The sequence below is a fragment of the Lates calcarifer genome, linkage group LG8 (genome assembly GCF_001640805.2).
Source record: "Lates calcarifer isolate ASB-BC8 linkage group LG8, TLL_Latcal_v3, whole genome shotgun sequence".
Classification (NCBI taxonomy): domain Eukaryota; kingdom Metazoa; phylum Chordata; class Actinopteri; family Centropomidae; genus Lates; species Lates calcarifer.
This window is the reverse complement of record NC_066840.1, coordinates 7,751,180-7,771,357: the sequence shown is the minus strand read 5'-3', so window position 1 is coordinate 7,771,357 and position 20,178 is coordinate 7,751,180. Positions and strand designations below refer to the sequence as shown.

General features: G+C 43.6%; 1 protein-coding gene across 1 annotated transcript; it reads right to left on the bottom strand.

The window, feature by feature from the left end:
* Positions 1 to 16,795: 16,795 nt before the first annotated feature.
* Positions 16,796 to 19,869, bottom strand: LOC108882837 (platelet-derived growth factor receptor-like protein). The gene is made up of 7 exons (XM_018675569.2): positions 19,524 to 19,869; positions 19,110 to 19,276; positions 18,867 to 19,009; positions 18,602 to 18,753; positions 18,211 to 18,504; positions 17,634 to 17,773; positions 16,796 to 17,362 (listed from the first exon to the last, which is right to left on the bottom strand). The coding sequence occupies exons 1-7, from the start codon at positions 19,603 to 19,605 to the stop codon at positions 17,156 to 17,158; spliced, it is 1,185 nt and encodes a 394-aa protein (XP_018531085.1). The 5' UTR covers positions 19,606 to 19,869; the 3' UTR covers positions 16,796 to 17,155.
* Positions 19,870 to 20,178: the final 309 nt, after the last annotated feature.

Sequence of the window (20,178 nt, the reverse complement as noted above, 5' to 3'; positions counted from 1 at the left end):
GCAGCAGGGCTTCCTTTAAAAAAAAAAAGACAGAAGAGCTTTGGTAAACAATACACAGAACTGGCAATTTAATCAAGTGCTGTGGCAGCTTATTTTGTTTGCAAATTTCCTGTCTCTCATGAAAATCATGTGTAACCAATATACCAATCACACAGTGTGCTCTCAGTGGCCTGAATACATTTTCAACGGCTGTTGATGATGGCTGTTTGTGTTATATTAGATTTCCTGTCAGTGACAGCAGGCAACATTTTGTGGAGCCAATACAAAGATTAACATTTTCTCTCAGCTCTGACTAAACTAAACCAGTTGCCAAGTTAACCAACACCTACCTAAGAGGAACTATTGTTTTGTCAACTTGACTTCGAGCCTCCTCAGATCTACACAGCTCTTTACAGACAACCTCCCCACTGCCATCATTTCTCAAATCACCCACATGTCCCCTTCACTTCCTTCTTTTCAGACAGCCTCATTAAGGATCACTATTGATTTCACCCCTTTGACCCTCTCTCTTCCCGTGCATAAACACCCCCAGTAGCCATAAAACATTTTTGAGACTATAAAACACACAAACTCGCTGCAATCTTTCCGACTATAAATAGGACCCGAGGGAGGCAAATTCTCCTTTTGTTCGCAGCCGGTTTATATGGCTGCCATGGAACAGGCAGAATTTAAAAGGGCCATAGCAGATGTTTTGCTAGTTTTAGCCCATTAACTACCAATTTTGAAACACCAACACCATGCCACAAACCTTCAGATTAATTTCACATCCTTGGAGAGGCTTAAAGTGACTTCAGATAGGTAACCCATCACAGAGAGCATTTCAGTGTCAAAGGTATGTTATTGTTGGCGGTAATGCATTTTCCTCTTTCGCGCATTCAAGGACATCAGACATCTGATATTTGAGATACGGCTGTCAAAAACCACTTCACTGCAGAGGTATGTTGTAACATGAGTCAGCCTGAAAGACTGCCAATAAGTGACCATGAATAGTGTAAAAGATTATGAGTATCTGATCACTCCATGCATAAGAAAGAATGCTGTTTGAATGTTTTTAAGTCGACCAACAAGATGAGTTTTCAAACCTGTTCTTGCTGGTACCTCCTGTCACTGGGATGGATTGATTACCTATCCCAAGCAAGTTTGAGGTAATAAATGGTCTGGAAAGTGTCATAAAATGTACATTGTGTGCATGAATTGTAGGCAGAAACATGCAAAACAACAACACCAACAAAAAACAGTTGGTTGCTCACGAATGCTTTGGCAGGTGCATGGTTGCATGGGGTATCAAACCTGGGCTCATCCCAACTAATGACTGGGCCGTCCTGCCACCTGGCTGTCAGTACACACTCATGACACACACACGCTACTTTAAAGCGATTTCTCTCTCTCACGGTCACATTTGAATATCCTACGTATGAGAACAGACACCTGCAGTGACACTCTGGCATCTCCTCATGCTTCTAATACAATCCACATTTATCAAGTGCTTTGCACTGCTGGCCTCGACAGTTATAACAATTATGCAAATGGTTAAAATAGGCAGAGAGAGCTGTGCAATGGCAGCTCCAGCCCACTCCACTCAGGGCTCTCAGCCAGGCCGAGATCAAAGCAGCCCAAGCTGCTCATGTTTGTATTCATGAGGTACTATTTCCCCCAATGTAAAACTTTCCACTAAAGCATCCGGCTCCTAATAAGCCAATATAATACAGGCTGATAATACAGGCTGAACTCAGGCTGAGGAAAGTAACCTTATAATCAATGATGATGAATATAATCAACTATAATGTGATGCTCTTTGATCAAGTGAATCAGCTCTGGTGCTGTCTGACCAGGAAGTCTTACTGTCTTACTGTGTCCTGGGTCGCAGTAAGACATGATGGATATGAGTCACCGCAAGTCATGCTGAGTGTGTATGCGTGTACGTGTTTGACACCATATGAATAAATTATGAGTGTGTCAAACATAATGGCCACTGGCCAAGGTCTGACACAGTATTTTTATGTCCAGGTATTTTACTCAGTTTGTGTCTTGTATCTGCCAAAGACATGAGAGGCCAATCGATGCTTGACGGGAAGCTGGGGTTGGGGTAAGAGCGGGTGAGGCAAAGCAATTCCTTTTGGGTAGATAGGAGGGTAAAAAAAAATCTCTTAGGCTGCAACCACAAATCTTGCAGGACTGAAGAAATCTTGCATCCAGTTGTTTTCCATAATTGCCTTCTAGTTTATGGGCCCGAGTAAACTAGGAGACACAGCAAGATTTACAGCCCAGCGCCGACTAGCCAAGGGGCCCTGAAACGCATCACACATCCTTAAATCACACACACACACACACACACACATGGATCAAAGCAGTGCTTCTTACCAGCCTTGAACAGTTACAGACTAATTGAAAACTGCTCTGTTCTTGATTTATGCTTCTTTCAAAGCAGTGATGAGCCTCTTTCAAAAGCTGCTATGTTTTATTAAAAACATAAAAATGTTTGATCACACAGCAGCGAATCAACATGCTGCAGGTACAGAGGAACAGATGAAACTCAATCCTTCTTATACACCTGTACTTGCATTTGCTGGGATATAAACTGTAGCTGGGTATGAACCCATGTTTCTGTGCAAAGGTCTGAACTGGGACTGCAAGTGAAATTGGTGCATGAATTCAATTCTTTCACAGATTTATTGAGTGTATCTTGTCAGCACAGTGTCAGGCTGCTGAATGTGCCTGAGCATCAGTATAATCACGGTGTGGGACTTTATGGTACATGTTGAAATTGGGAAACAGTGATACTGAATACTGTAATTTCCAAACTGACAAAGGTATTAATATTAAATATTTCTCATTTTGTTCTGTCTGAAATATGCTAATATTCAATTTTCTTTAGTTGCAATAAACCTCTGAGAAGTGACAGGTTGCTCAGAGGTGTGAGTCTCCTCTAAAGGCTTTCAGTGAGCCTTAAAGTGAAGGTTTTGGCTTGAGTCTTCTCAGGATGATATCCTAACTCATCTAGAAAACCATACAACCACCACTTTGCTACAATCACAAAGAAAACAAAACATGCAGCCTTCAAGAGGAGGGTTTTCAAGGGCACTCTCTTCTGAAACATTGTAATCAGGTCTCCTGTGGGGAAAACAAAGCTTTCAATGAAATGCCTGAGCGTGAAGAGAGGACATTTCAAACCCCTCAGAGACACTCGGGTCAGCGCTGGAGCTGAGACGGAGGAGAGAGGGACAGGGAAGCCAAATTCCAAAGATGCTTCACAGAACACAAGCTCGGGCTCGTCAGCTTTTGATGCAGAAAACGCTCACTCCCACGGACGCTTGCTCACACGTGTGTGAGTGTGTGTTTGTGTGCGCGCAGGTCAGTCAGCACAGCGCCGAAAAAAGCACACGCACGGCTCGCAGCTCCAGATCCTCTGCCCTCTTCCCTCGGCATTCACTCTTCCCCTGCTCCATGATCAAAGTTTGTTTACGTTTGTGGGGTAACTTTGCAGGTTACATCTAAAACTCCCACACAGCACACACTCTGTTGCATTATATAAGCTCTATCAAAAGCTGCGCTCGCTGGTTTTCACAGCTGTTAGTTGTGTAAAACACTATAGAGCGATTACCAAATCAGCCACTAGCCTTACTTAATCTATTCTACTGAGACCTGCAGTGTTATATTTAACTCCTACTCTGTTGCCTGACAGCTCTCCTTGCTATCAAAATGACAGCGTATTGTGATGGTTTGTTGCAGTGTCAGAGGTGCTGTGCTGTTTACTTGTCCAATGATCTCTGAGAACTACGGCAAAAAAAGTAGCCAAAACGAAAGAAGCAAACACATCTTCCCCCACAAAAGATGAAGGTGCCACCAAAGACAAAATGCCTGTATCACCCCTCTCAGGATAATCAGTGCAAAGTTTAAAAATAATAATGAATGAGGATCTGTTTCTACTGCAGAGAGCACAAGGTGAAATTCACGCAAAGCCACGAGTGACTTTTGTCAGATACGATCGCATTTCGATGGTCTAATTCGTCAGCAGCAGCGGGGCGGGCTGTGCCGGAGGCCGTCCGGGAAGGAGCCATCCTACACGCGAAGCAAAGCAGGGCTCCACTCTCTGATTGACTGTTATATGCTAGCATGTAATGAGTGGGTGCGAGAGTGTCTCCGTGGCTGTGGGGCATGACAGCAGAGGGGTGCTCTGCAGCAGCCTCTAATTGTTAGCAGGTTATTCATTATGGATGGGAGACAATCAGGCAGACAGACCTCAGTTCTCCACAGACCCCCCGAGGCCACTCAATGGGAGCCAAGATGTTGAAAAGCACGGTCATGAAATGTTCCTTCTTCTGTGCGTCTGAATGCAGTTTGTGTGTCATGTATCATACATCTGTGAGATCTAATGAGACACGAGCTACACATACACACACAGATATGGAAATCTGGTCAGACGCCTCTAGCTAAACTGCCTCGAGTTGATTCTTGTCTGACAGAGCTTCGAATAAAAGGTCGACTTTCTTTTCATGACACTCGAGATGACGAGCGGCCTCTCCGTGAAACATGGCTCATAATTCACGGGCGGTCGGACGTGGCGGTGCTAAAGCTGAAGGCCCAGTGTTCAGTCTTACACTGTCTCCATTGATGATGAACACTCTGGTCTTTGCAGAGGTCAAAGGTCTTATTTGGTCATAGCTGTAGACATAGGGCGCTATTGAGCACACAGACAGTTATGAGCAGACGTTTGACTGTGAGTTCTGACAAGGGAGAACTGATGTGGCACATTTGAAAAACTACAAAAATACTTTCTCACAAAGCCAGACATGCATCATTTTCAGATTCAGCTCAAATTGTAAAATAGCACAGAAGTAGCCAGTCCAGTAAGTTTATATTGCGCCTCTAGAGCACAAACCCTTCCTTACAAAATCCTGCCATGCATGTCATCCATCTCATTATCTTTTGACAGTTAAGTCTTAGGCTGACCACTTCTGTAAATGGCTCTTCAAGCTGAGCAGATAAATGAGACTCCTAAATCTGAACACTAAATGCTGAACACTCACAGCAGCCTCTATAATTACTGACCCAGAGGAGAAAAACTTGAAACTTGGGAAAAAGTGGAAAAAACAAATGACTGCCTTAGAGGATCCGCAGTTACACCAGGTTTAACTTTTATGAGCACCACTTTATTAGTCTAACAGTCCTGATCATGACTGGCTTTGCCCTGGACTCACTCCACTAAATCAGCTGTCAAGACTTCCTCTGAGGCGGACCAGCTGAGGTGGGTTTCCTCGCATCCGTTAGCCTATTGATGATGGCCTGCGTGATGCGCTGTGGCCCTTTCTGCTGACTTTATAGTATTGTATTTCTGCAGAGAATTCAATCACTGGCTCTGACTACAGTAGCCATGTTGGGGTTATCTGGGGTGACTGGTTGCACTGGTATTTCATAGAGCCTTATTGATCTGGATCTGACAGTTGTTACATAAGGCTGCTTCAGCATGAGAAGACGGCACCCAAGGGAGAGTGTTCACAGGGCGACCTCTTACCTCAAAGTGTATTATTAGCGTTATTTATTGGGAAATTTATTCTACAGCAGCCCTGCTCTGGTTCTCTACCAACAGTGCAAAGAGTTTGTTTTGTTAAAGTATCAGACTCTTCAATTTGTGGTGTGAAAAAGGATTGATTGCATAATCCCTAACTTTGTTTAGATGAATGCCTTTGTTGATCCCTCTGTGAGGTTACAAGTTCAGCCTCTATGGGTGTGTATGTGTGTGTGTGAGAGAGATAAAGAGATTAGTACTAGCAGCATAAGGATAAGTACCTGACCTCAGTGTTGTTTTAAGTGACATCCACTTGCCCTTCACTCATCCCATACACACACATACACACTATTAATCTACCAGTCACGCTGAGTGGTAAAAAACAACATGCTAACCAAATACATCTAATAATAGTGGTAAATATGATAAATAAAAATGCATTGTGTTCCTTCGCTAAAATATATTTCCTAATCTTAGATATATCCAGGAACAACTGCATGTCTCACAAGAAATAGTGCATCCTACATGAGTAATCTGAGGGTTGAACAGAAGGAAATAATCACTGCAGAAATTGAACAATTGACTGTTCATTAAGCCCCTCCCCCTTAGGTATTGTTGCTACGCCTGTCAACCTTTCTCTTCTTACACAGCACCTTATGTAAGTTTACAATTATACTTGCTATACTTGTGATGATGCATCTTTACACAAGCATGATACATTGTGGCACTGCGTTATATATACACAGTATATCTCTTATTTTATACATCTTGCCTGGATGATTTTCGCACTGTGTTCAGGTGTTAGGATACGAGTACAGCGCCTGTCACAATGAGAGTGCTATCATTAAAATCCAACATGTTTTACATGTTTTGAGACTATTACAGCAGTGATTTGATTATTCCTCCAGACTTTTCCCACATGATCTATTTGCCCGACTGCGTCAGCAGCAGTGTCTCAGATATCACACAGGATAAACACACAGATTTTCAGTCACCAAGGAAGTCAGCAACTGGAAAAACAGCATCATACCAAAATATTCCCTTGCGTAACTTCATTGGAATTTGTGAGGGAGCCAACAATAGAATGACATGCTATTTATTTCACCTAATCCTTTATCGAGTTCAAGTTCTCTGTTTGATTTCTGTTCACCTTGTTAGCAAGCAGAGCTTGTACAGTGTTTGCCAACTGCTGCTATCAGCAGAGTCATGTTCACCGCAGAGCCACTCAGAGTGAAGAATGTAAAGGGAGAGAGCGATGTGAGGAAACAAACTCACATTCCTTACATTTCTCTCTGGGTAATTATTAATGTGCCTTCACATAACCCATACAAGGCTGATATGGGTGATGTGGATGGCCCCTGTCTGCTACAGGACCTCAGGTGTTGTGGGTCATTTTTCTAAAAGCAAAATGACAGTCTTTTTATCCAAAGCACCTTAGTTCCCATGAGAACTATGCTGGTAATATCAGACATTTAATGACTGATAATTTTACCACGTAATCAGAGCGGGGGAGCCATACAGTGTTAAATTGAGACAAAAGCATGAGAGAGCTACCTCCTTATTAAATTAATTACAGCAAAAGTAGGGGATGGGGGGGGTCTTTTCTCTCTGTAGCTTCTTTGTTTCCTGGAGCGGTTCATGTAGGAGTCACTGTTCTGTGATTACAGCGATTGAAATCGAGTGGTTCCCACATCGACCCACACCTGAACCAGTTCCACTTAACAGCTGCAGTGAACGTGCATGTTCACACTCAACGCAAACACAAACAGACTGCAGCTGAAAACTGATTGGGATTCAAAGGCATACACAGATATGGATCTACAGTATGACTGTTTGAAATGTTAATGCTTTCCACTGAAGGCCTAAAAATGCATGGATAACAAGCTTTACTGATTGCATCCTGGCAAACTTTTTCTTGGATCTCTGCACTCTAACACCAGAGGAAGAGCTGAGCAGCCTACGTGTCAGGTAGTAAATGCTGATGCCGACGCACGCCGATGCCAAGGCAGATGATCAGCACTTTTGCCTCCTGTGGAGTTTCTCTGTAAATAAAGCGAGTGTTTGTTGTTTGTCAGTGGTGAGATGGGAACTTCTGAAAATCATCTTGTTCAGCGAATGCAGGTCACAGCTTTGCTGTACAGAGTTTACAGTGACAACAAAGCAACAAGAAACAGAAACAGTGTGACATCAACATGGTGAGAATTTCACCTTGTGCGTTAGTGACACTTTGCCTCCGGCGGCTGCATAGAGAAATTGGAGACTGTAAACGCTCAAAAGGCAACCGGTAACAGCGGAAGAAGAAAGTCAGTTCAATGAAATCTTGTTACTCGGGCACAACAAAAAACCATGAATAGTCTTCAGGGGGAATTCCAGGGACACAAATAGACCATCAGATCAACAATCATTAAAAAAAACAGACAGAAAAACAATGCATGTAATGGAAAGGCGGTTTATTAAAGAAACAAAGATGCACCACAGCATCAGCAGGGCAGATAATCCTATATATGTATGTTACCTAAGTACTATGTGGCTCCATTTTGGGGCATTCAATAATTAACAGTTAATTAGCATATTTGCTCTGTGCTGGGAGTGAAAGGGGAGGCTGAGGCTGCTGCTCAGTGTGACGTCATTCGCCCAGGAGAAAAGATTTCCTTAAAAAGTTTGCTAATTCCAATTCAGCCCCACTGCAAACAAGCATGCCTTGTGGGCTGAGTAATTAACAATCAGGCTGCTTTCCTCTTCTATCTGCAGCTTAAGCTGTTCTCTGACAGTGCTGCCTTAAATCACAGTATGACTTCTGACCACGTTGAGCCTGCTGGCATGTAAATAAGTCAAACTTTCCCAGCAGCGATCTCAGGAATGTATAAAATATACACATTGGTGAGGGAAGTTCTCCCTTTGATCTGAAGCACAGTATCACACAGTAGACTGTGGAATTATGGTGCTTTCAGTATCATAGGACTAAGTGTTCTAAGCAAACAAAAACTCAGATTATTTGACGACAAGGGGTCAACAGAGACACAAAGATAACTTTCCCAGAATCTTAATGTAAAAATATGATGGCGAGTAGGAAATAAAAATCACTTGTTTACCTGTGTGTTTGTCCACCTGAAACTTCACTTCTCTGCTCCTGATCCCATGCTCATTCTATTTCTCTCTCTTTCTTTCTCATGCTCGCGCTACTGATTATCACGCCACATGACTTCCTGTTTCTCAGTCTGTGATGTGTGGATGGGAGGGAGCTGCTTGATCCTAAACACTGACCCGGTGGCCACGGATGAGTTCCCACTGATCTAAATAGAGGACTAAGCTGATCTTAAACTGCGTGTGAGCACGGTTTCTACAGAAACAGCAGCATCACTGGAGATCTACCTGTTTCATACAGGAAGCTGGGAGAAATCACTAAGTTGTCCTCTGTAGTCAGTCTCGAGACGAGCTGAGAGAGCCTGGTACTTTCCTGTTCACCCTATACCCTCTTCTTTTTTTCTCCTCTTCCCCTCCTCACCTGCTCATCGTTTTGTGCACTTTGAGCCATCTGAAAGAGGGACCGGTGTGGTTGGACTCGTTCTCCCAGGTTTCAGAAACAAAAGCCCCGCATGTGAACCCGGCTTTGAGGCGGTCAATCCAGACCCTGCATTGACACACGAGAGCCAGCTTCAACCGGACAAATACAAACAGCGCAATGTGTCTTGTTTGCTCACGGATAATAGGACAATAATGAGGGATCAGACTTGTGTTAAAAGACAGGCAGAGGGTACACAGAGAAGGAAGGATGAGGAATGGAAAAAATAAAGCAGATGAGGAAGAAGTGGAAAATGAGAGCGTGTGGGGGTTGTCTCAGCGTGGACCGTCTGGACAATAGTCTGAGTGTAAGTCTCCCTTCCTGAGGCTGGGTTACTGGACAGGCTCTGCATCATATCAAGTTACATAATTCAAACTGGAGACACTCGCATCGGAGGAGGGAGAAAAGAGAGGACATTGTTCTCTGCTCCTTCACCAAAAGAGAGCGACTTCTTTCTTCTGTTTTCGCCATGTGATGCGGGCCGCAGAGCTGAGGGGAGTGAAGGAGGTATCTGGACTTCTTAAAGCTGGCACCACTGGGTGGGCACACAAGAATCCCAGCTAATAAAGCACCTTGCCAACCAGAGATGCACTATGTAGAGATTGGCAAGCTATGAAAGACATTCCACAGCAAGAATGTGATGTTTTATGTTGCTCTTTGGCCTGCAGAGTGCAATTTGAAGAAAATCAGCTGAAAAATGAAAAGCGGGGATAACCCCATCAAAGCCAGGCAGCCCAGTCTAACACTTGAGCAGGTGCTGCTGTACCCCTGTCATTACCTCTGGGCCCCACAGGCATATCCATTCTCAGATTCCACAGATTCTCAGTTGTAAGTTTCCCAGCTGGTGGACGTAGCAGCTCCAACAAGAAAGCTCTGGTAACCTGAGGGAGAGGTGATGGTGGTGCTTTTGTATGTGAATGGGTGTAAGAATGAGAGCAGGAGGGAAGAAGGAGAAGATAAAAGATCCATAGGCAGAGATATGAGGCAGAAACAACAGAGAGGGACGAGTCAGAGCCTGCTTACAGATGCTGTACCTGTCTGACCAGTCAACCAGACAAGACGACAACCCAAGCTAGACTCATTTCCTCTGCCTAAGCTCTTCTGGACAATAACAGTACAGGAAGAAGCTAAAGAAGCTATGGGAGGCACATTGGCCGTCTGGTTCTTGAGGAATAACATTATCTGGGGTCAGACACCCACCCACCTGAGTCTGTTGGTTTAGAATTAGTTCTTTAAAAAAACAAACCAAAAAAAAAAAAAACATGACACAACCTTTTGAAATTTTGTCCGTAAGGATTTAGAGGAAGCTAACAGGGACCATCTTAGAAACAGACTTTACTTACAACAAACAAATAAGAATAGTTAGAGAAGTTTCATTGACATTTTGGGAAATACGCATATTAGTTTTCTTACCAAGAGTTAGATGAGAGCATTGATGCCACTGTCTGCGCTCAAACCAGCAGACAGTTAGCACACAGACAGGAAACAGCTAGCATACCAAAATCTGCCTACCAGCACCTCTAACACTCATTAATTAATATGTTACATATCATTTCTTTAATTATCAAAAGCAAAGCATAAAAACAATAGTTTTTTGTCCAGGTGGATTTTGTTACCTTTGGATAGAGCGAGGCTAGCTGTTCCCCCGTTTCCGGTCTTTGTGCTAAGCTATGCTAACTAGCTGCTGGCTCTGAATGTTTTTTTTAATCTCGTAACTACTGCTTTAAAAAAAAAAAAAAAAAAACAACGCATAAGATGAGAATTACAGTGCCAGTGATTATTAATCATTGTTCCACTTTACTATCTCTTTGACCAAAATGAGACATGAGCAGGTCACGGTATCTGACTGCAACCTTTAAAACCCCCATATTGATTTTATGTAAAAGAACAGGATGTGACAGCAAACTGAAATGCTGTCAGAGAGAACAGAGCTGCGGCTGCCTCGATGACCGCTACTTGTACACGTAGATATAAATAAACAACAATGCCCACTCGCAGAGGAGGGTTTCGACTCGTGGCCTTTTGTTCTACAACGCTACAACTCTTCAGACTAAATAAAAGAGACAAGGGCCAAGTACTTTGCACACACACAATTCATCACAACATAGCACACGGGGTAACCACTGCTGCTGATATCTATAGAAGGCAGGTGAGTGCGGGAGCTCCTCACGGGGAGATAAGCCCGATCAATAAAAAAACACGAGGAAACGATAAGGCTGAGCTGAGGTGAACAAACCAAGGCTGACTCACTGGGAAAAAAACATTCGTTAACAAGACAATAGTCCCAGGATGAGATTCTGCCAGAGTTAAGGGCAGAGATTGGCTATTTCCGTCTGCCCTCTGAGTTGGTGACATTTAGAGACAAAGGCCCCCATATGGGGTCTGTCCGGCCTCTGACACTCTCAGACCTTTCCCATCTGAAGGTCAGGGGGTCCCGCCTATCTCATGAGGACAAAGCTATTGTTCAGCTTTCAGGTGGTGGGTCAACCAACCATGCAATCATTAAAAACAAAACAGGAAATACTGGGCACGGTAGACTTTACTATGATTCAACATTAAATATCTATCAGATCTGGTTCATCTGGCAGCAGATTGATTGATAGAAATAAGCGTGTGGGCCCAACGCTAGCTCCTCATTATGCCAAATCCACCCATGCATACTCACACTGTTACATATTATCCGTGAGTTATCCATGAGTTATTTTGTTAAGTTTTTCATAACTTGTTTCATTTTTCTGGCAGATAATGTTGGCTACGTTTAAGCTTCATCTAAAAATAAAAATCAGAGGTATTGCCAAATGGCTACACAGTCATGATGGGCATCTCATTAATGTGGCTGACAGCAGGTGTGATGTGTGCTGCAGGTGGAAATGGAAAGAGCTCTGACCTTCTGGGATTGGACAAGATGACATTCCAGTTTGTTGTCAAATATTTAGGGCGTTTCAAAACAAAAGGCCATCTGAGCTTAAATACATACTTAGACACACCGCCATATATTGTCAGTCTATAGTGTTGCATTCCAGCTTTTATTTTGTTATTGTGGTACTTAGGTGGACCTAGTTTTTAATGTCTTAACTTGCTTGAGTGTTTTCCTACATGTCCCAAGATGCCTTTTGACAACACCGACAGAACTCATCCACATACGTTTTATTTTCATAGATAAAAAACACCATGAAATATCTTAGTAGATTCAAACCAAATCACAATCTGAGTCACTAAATTTGTCTATCAGCTGTCTGGTGTTAGGCAGGTAGTGTAAAGTTGTGAGCTGACCTGAAAACAATGAGCTGAGGGGAACTGCAGAGTTAGAAAACAACAACTGTGGTTCGTCGCTACATGCAACCTCTTTCATAATACACACAGTGATTTGATCCTTTGTTAATATAAAAATATTGATTAGATAAATTAGGCAAACCTCCAGTAGTTTCAGAATCACAGAATATATCGCTTACCCAGGTCTCCAAGCTTCCACGTTTCAGTCTTAATACATGAGGTTGTTGTTTTATTATGTCAACAGAGATCAATCTTAAGCTACAAGGAAGCACCTGTCTCTTGTGGATAATGATTAACTTGGGTGTGTTCTCTGTCTTGGCACTTGGAAAATAACTTGGTTCAAGCTTGTAAGCCCACAACAAGTTGACCCAGCTGAATCTGTGTAAAATAAATCAGTGTTTTAGCGCGGCTAATTCAGTCTGAGCCACTGTCAAACTCACACAAAACTCTGAGGATAACCACATGTTTGTGTGGACTGGTTTGTCAGTGGTTAAACAACCGATCATCTGGTGCAGAATTACATAGGAATTATGTGTTCTGGCAGATACTCACAGACAAACACTTTCTTTTGATTTTACTGACAGTAAAGTCATGCACACTATTAGCATTTGCTGTGATAGCTTTGAGCTGTGAAAGCTAAACAGCCTTACATCCAACAGAGGCAGAATCAAGGCCGACAGCCCTGCACGCTTGGCCAGGTCCCGCAGTGATTTTCCTAACCCGGCCAGACTTTAATCGCAACGACAGACGGCCCAGAGAGCGGATCAGGCCAGCCACAGGCAGAGGGATGACTGAGGACTGAAAGCACGAAGTGGAAGAGCACGACACTTTCTCCTAAGAGTGATCAGGCACGGCCTTGTCTGTAAAGAGTCTATGAGATGAGTGCAGACAGGAGAGAGAGAATAGGGTAAGAGGATAAGCCCGAGATTAGGAGCAAAGAGCGAGAAAATGGGGAGAGAGGGGAGGAAAATCTGAGGAGAGAAAGAGACAGAGTTGAGGAGGGGAGACAGACCAAACCCACTAAGTGGAAGAAGGGCCGATTAGCGTTTGATTAGCTGGCCGGCCTGAGGGGAAATCTCTGTCAACCAACACAGTGCCATTACGACTGTGCTCTCCCCGCTACACCATCTGCTAGACTGTAGTACGCATGACTGACCTGCCATCCACTTACATGCTACAAAACAAGAAAAAGGCTAACAGTATACTGCACTGTAGCCTAAAGTGGTGACAAGGATGTTGGATTTATTGGAGGCTGACGGGGCAGAACACTTAGTTGCACATTTTATGAATATTCAAATCACAAACACAAACAGACTGTGGGAGTACGGAGGCGTAAAGTTCATTCAAACTCACTGCACTTCATGAGGGGGAGTTTGTATCCTCTAATCTTTCGATTAGGCAACACTAAGCAAATGGTCAGCAGACATCTGATGGTCAGCAGAATTAGTGTTTCATCAGCTGCCGGTGCTTTAAGGAGATGCATGTATGCACACACACACAGACACAGACACACACAGACACACACACAGGGGAGTGTCAGCCCTCTGGGAGCTCGAACAGCTGAAGAAAGACATCACATCAGCTGTCTGGTTGATTCTGCTGAGAGAAGAGCAGCAAAGACACAGAGCGTGCTAATAGGCTGTCGTCAAAAAGTGTCTCCACAAGCTTCAAGCTAACAGACGCGACTTTGCAATATTGACAAAAACATAGTGACACTTTTGCTCAAAATTGATCTGTAACAATATTTTGGGTGACTATCTATCTGAGAAGATAAATCACAGAATAGGCCTGAAACCTACATATGACATAATTATGAAAACGCTAAATTATTGATCATCAGTTTATGAAATATTAAAAATGATAACATGTGGTTATCACAACGAGTCAAATGTCAAAGTGAGGTTTTCAAGTTGGTTATTTAGAGGGACAGTTGAAAAACTAAACTGTATTCAATTCACAATATCACTAAACAGGCAAAAGCAACTTTACATACAAGATGCTGTAGCTATTTAGCATTTTTACATGATAAATTACTAACAAATCAACAAACTTGCTGATGCTTCTTGGACAGTGATCATGGTAACATAACAAAAGTAGATGCCAAAACTGTTCAGTTAAAGAAGCTACACCAAGGTGTGTCACTTTACTTTAATGCAGCTTTAAAGGGTCAGTTCACCCAACCAAAAGAAACAACATTTCCTGATATAACACTAGTAGTATCTAGCTATGTCTGCAGTTTGTGTTAATGAATCAAACGTCAGTTTTTTTTGCAGCAAAATTGAATTCCACTCATCTCCATCTTTTACTGGGTTGGCAGCAGAATTTCAAGACACTAGTAACCCAAAACCTCTGCACAGACAACACTGAAGTTATTTGGTTGGATCAATATACAGCTGAGGTAAATGAGAAAATCTGATTTTGAATGTTGGGAGTACTTATTGCAAAATCTAACCTCTCAGCCCCAACCCTCAGTCACCTCTGTGTCAGGAAGAAGGAGGCTGGATGGGATGGAGAAATGCATTTTTGTGTGGTGACTTCAACCCTAAACAATACTTAAGCTGTCTAAGTGATTGCCATGCAGTGATCAGTCATACGCACTCTCACACCGGCAGAGACAGCAGTATATCACCCCTCTGGATTCTCCTATAATCCATTCCTAAATTACAGGAACGGTTACCACGCAGTCTCCAACAACAGCTCACACACTCTATTGTCAGACCTGCTCCTTCACTTGCGTCAGCACGCACCCATAACCACCGTGCTCAAAGGACTCTTCCTCCAACGCTCCAAGAGTCCTCAGGTCAGAGGTCACCTGTGGCCTCTGGTCTCCACGACGACAGCCAGGCAGTCCCCAAGACTGAGCTGGAGCCTCCACCTCCACCCACACACACAAACACACTCTCACACACAGAGACGGCTTTTGTCCCCAAACTCCTGTGCATCAAAGGAGACCCTGGAGCGTGAGGTTCAACCCAAACATTTACGGCCGTGCAACACTTTTCCATACACTACAGAGGAGAAGTGCAGCAGACCACCGTGACTGCAAAGTGACAGGAGATAGATGGCAAAAAAAAAACCCAAAAAAAAAAACCACTGTTCATCCATTAGTCTCTCTCTCTCTCTCTCTCTCTCTCTCTCTCTCTCTCACTCACTCACACACACACACACACACATACACACAGACTGAAAACCTTTGCAACTGCCAGGACAACAGCGAAACAAATTGTGAGGATTAACCCTGATCTGAGCACATCCACTCTGCGGCCCTGTTGAGAGCAACACTGTGTCATTAGTTTACAGGCTTTAATCTGCACAGTCAAGGCTCATCCACAAGTTTGTCTCACTCACGTCTAGTCTGCAGAAAGTTTTGAACATGCCATCATCATGGTCCACAACACACCATGCACCGACACTGACACAGATTCCGGCTGCACCGCTGCATGTGCAGGGGCAGCGGATCGCGAAAAGACTGGAAGAAAAAAAAAAACTGGCGCTCACCATATTCAGCATGCAGGACATCTCTTGGTCAACACTGGCACTCTACTGCAGTTTTGTCTCTGGTTGGTTATATAATGAAACAAACGGTGTTTACGTGGCTCCGCGGGATATTTTCCAGGAGTTGGTGCGGAGCAGCAGACAGAGATCGGCCTGCTGGCGGCGTGGAGAGAGAGAGAGTGAGAGAGAGAGAGAGAGAGAGAGAGAGAGAGAGAGCAGCGCAGACTGGGACTCTCTCTTTTCCCTCTCAGAGGTTTGAACGGCGGAGATAGGAGAGCGAGAGGAAACATGAGAGGCAGGGAAACATGTGCCTGCATCCCCCTCCTCCTCCTCCCGGTAACTGGACTGACACACTTAGATTTTTAAAGCGAGACAGCGCCATCTAGCGACAGGATATGTAGGTGCGATGGACAGACGGTGAAGCAGTGAGGAGGAACATCCACCTCATATTTAACGTTGGGGCTGAATGACTGCCCTAAGGGCCCCTTGGCTGGCAGTTCATTTTTGGAAATTTAAGTAATTTGAATACTTGACTTTGAATTTGCATCACTACTGTACAACATTAACTAAAGCTGGTCCAGCTTCATTAGCTCATCTTCTTACCTGTCCTCTAGAGGGCCCCCGTTTACAATTATTGTTTTAAGACCTTTATTATATCAGTTCATTAATAGTCACGTGGTGTCTAATCCTAAATACATTTCTGCTACTAACTTACTGACACAAAAACCTAGGGTCAAGTCGTATTATTCAGTCAGGTGGTGTGAGGTAAAGGGGCCAATAAAGGCCTACCATCAAATATTTGTTCTGGGGTTTCCATACTGTTCCTTTCCTCACAGAAAAAACATCAGTGTCATTATTTATATAACTGGAGTTAGGTCGAAAAAATAAATGATGGCATTTATGAAACATAATTCTGATAATCACAAGTTAGTATGTCGTAGAACTCAATAAAACAACAGTTTGTTTTTATTTTATTTTTATTTTATATATCTTTATCTTTGGCAGGATCATGTGCAATAAGAAATAACTAAAAAAAAAAAAAAGACAGACAAAAGTGTGTGTGTGTGTATAAAACGTTTAAGATACAAATTTGATGCTCAACCTACATTCATCTAAACAACAAAACTCTCATGACTGTAATGGTGCAGTGTGTTTTTTTCATTTGTTTCAGAGGAAAACGATCATCTTTTGTTTTGATTACAGCAGGTTTTCAAAGGTGATAAAATACTTTTTAATACTGCGGCAGAGGGAAATGCTGCATGTGATCTCCACCCTCCCTCCCCCTCTCTCTGTTAGTGTTGTCACATAGCTGCGGTGGGTCATGGTTTCTTAGCTTTTGCTTTGGGGACCACTTTAACCGTGGCGGATACTGATTTGGCTCCTTGCAGGTTGTGAGCGGTGCAGGTGTACGTCCCCTGGTCCACATCCCTCACCTCATCCACCAGGAGAACTGACTGAGACTGCTGTTGAGCCGCTCCTCCACCAACCGGACTGACGCTCTCCTGTGTGTATGGAGGCCTTCCACTCTGCAACCAGCACAGGTTCTCCATTCAGAAATAAACACATACATTGCAGGACAGGGAAAACAGTTACCTGTTCGATCTACAGTTTACATATTAGTAAGTTATTATGTAGACCTGGATGCTCTGTAGTCCATAGGTTGGATGCCTCTTAACTAATGATGAACTAGTTAAAAGCACACAGTAAGCTGTAATGACACAGGATGTACACCACCTGCACAGATCCTATTGTTACTATAAGAGTATCACAGGAATAAGTTAATTATTCCTGTCTGACCTGTTGTCCTGGGTATTCCCAGGTGAACTCCACAGCCACATTCTGTTCTCCCACCACAATGCAGCTGACACGCAGGTTCTCCCCCACAACCACTGAAGTCGATGAAGCCTGAATCACTGGGGCAGGAGGAGCCATGGGGTCTGATGGCAAATGTGTCAGTGAGTTATATAGGCGATAAGTCACACCAAACAATACGTTAACACAAACAGTGACATTAGACAGCATGAAGAAACTGTATATAATATTCATATAATCAGTGTAGGTGACAGCACTGAGAGGAGTTGAAATGTCAGTTGACAACAATATAAAACAGGAAAAAGTAGCAAATCCTCATATTTGAAAAGCTGGAACCAACAAGTGTTTGCATGATAAATAAATAAATGACTAACTGATCAATCATCTGAGCATGACTAACCACCTAATTCTCAGTTTGGCTGCTTGTCTATTGTTTTTCACCGCTCTCTGTCATATGCATGCTGGGATAGGCTACACACCCCCATGTCCTCGAACAGGAATAAGCAGGTTAAAGGCAACAACAACAACAACAACAACACATAGCTGGGTATGGATGACTCACAGTTGACATAGATGAGCATGTACTTGGTGGAGCTCTGCCTCAGGTTACCCAAACTGGCTACACAGTACAAGGCTCCAGCATGATAAGGCCGGGGTCGATGGATGGTGAAGCCCTTCTTGACATTAAAGGAGATCTCTGTCCCATCCACCGCCACCTCCACCGGTGGATACTCGCGGTGTAGAGTCACTTTGGCCTCAGGCGACGTCACCTGGCAGGGGAGGACCGTCGGCCAGTTGGTTCTCAGCTGAATCACCTCGTAGTAGTCAGACGACGGAACAAATAGTTCTTGTGGGTCTTGTTGGCACAGTGAGAAGATATGGGAGATTGATGATAAGATATCACGCTCTGAAAAAGTGCATGTGTAAGCATCAATAAAGTTTATTCATTGTACCAGGAAAGAAGACGAAGACCTTGACAGCTTTGCCGTACTCCTTCCTGCAGTCTGTGTCTTCACAGTACATTGGGTAACAGGTGTACTCTCCTGTGTCTGCACCTGTTGTGTTGACTAATGTCAGAGCACCATATCGCTCATGTTGGACAATACTGCAGAACAAAATAGGAAAAAGTCAAAGAACATTTGCAGCAGATTTGTGTCATTTTGTTGCTTCATGAATAAATTGCACCTCATGCAGAATGAATAGCTCCAGGCTGCTCACCTGAGCCTTCCATCATCCTCCTCCTCCAGGTATGTGGGGACGCTCCACGACACAGGTTTGCCCCTGCACCTCAGCTCCAGAGTATCTCCTGTCTGCACACTTACAGCTTCTCCCACTTTCTTAAACTTCCCTTTGTTTAGCACCTTCATGAGTCAGATACAAAATCATGCAGTTATACATTACATGTCAAGTCTTTCTTTCTGTGTTTAACACATTAAAAGATTTGTGCTCTGGATGAAATACCTGTGTGAGTAAGGGTTGTGCCTGGGCTGCAGGTGTTGCTTTGATCTTGGGTTTGGCTGTTACAGCTCTGGGCCCTTTGTTTGTTGTTTTCCCTGGTTTGGGTTTGCTCGGCTTGGGCCTTGTCCCTGGAGTGGGCCTCTGTTCTTGGGCATCTTTTTGACAATAAGCTGCATGAGGTACACAACACATGATGCATCAGTGGTTCACAAAATCAGATACAGTCAAGTATTGATATGAACTGAGTTATGAGTCGCTCTTTTTGATTGCTGTGTGTGGTAATAGTATAATTTTATCAGATGCTAACGTCTAGACTAAGCCATATCATGCATTAAGCAAACAGAAATCTCCCTGTCTTGGTAATTCTGGGAACACATGTTCACAGAACCGCTCAGTGGGGGAAATAAAGTCACTTACCTAATTCCAAGATTACGGCACAAATAAGGAGAGTGCCCAGCACCAGCTTTCCCTTCGACCCCAGCAAGTTGACCAAAGGCATGACTGATCAGTGGATTATCAGAGTGGTGTGTGAATTGTTAGTTCGCACAGTTCAACACAGAGAATGCACTGCAGAAACCAAAAGGACAGAAGGAAAGGGAGAAGAGGAGGAGGGCTGAGCTCGCAAAGAGAGCGGTCAGCTGTTTACCGGAATCACAGAAAATTCCTCCTCCTGTAGTGTGGCATTAGTACCCCAAATTCCTCCTGACTGACTCAATAGAAGCTTTCAAGCCTGTGCGGACCAATGAGGGCCCAGGGACAGAGGCCCCCTCCATGTGGAATCGCGCAGCCTGTTTGCTTAGCTGCTGGACTGGAAGTGTGCTAGCAGCATGAGTCTGACCCACTGAAACACACCACACAGCCCAGATGAGGGCAGTGGGAGGGTTGTTAAAAGCATTTGGCGCCCAATAAAGCTTGTGTCACGCATAGCCTATGTTTTTCCACAGGTAAAACTAAACACACACATTCAATTTCTCTGTACTACATGTGTAAACTATATGTTTCTTAACAGGAAAAGATAGAAGTTTTCAGTGTTGATTATATTGTGCTGTCCCCAGTGAGAACAATGTAAACC

Excerpts from the sequence above, each read along its gene's own strand:
- LOC108882837 (XM_018675569.2), bottom strand. The coding sequence starts at position 19,605 with ATGCCTTTGGTCAACTTGCTGGGGTCGAAGGGAAAGCTGGTGCTGGGC. Across the intron at positions 19,010-19,109 it reads CACAACCCTTACTCACACAG|GTGCTAAACAAAGGGAAGTT; the intron begins GTATTTCATCCA and ends TGACTCATGAAG. Across the intron at positions 18,505-18,601 it reads GGTCTTCGTCTTCTTTCCTG|ACCCACAAGAACTATTTGTT; the intron begins GTACAATGAATA and ends TGTGCCAACAAG.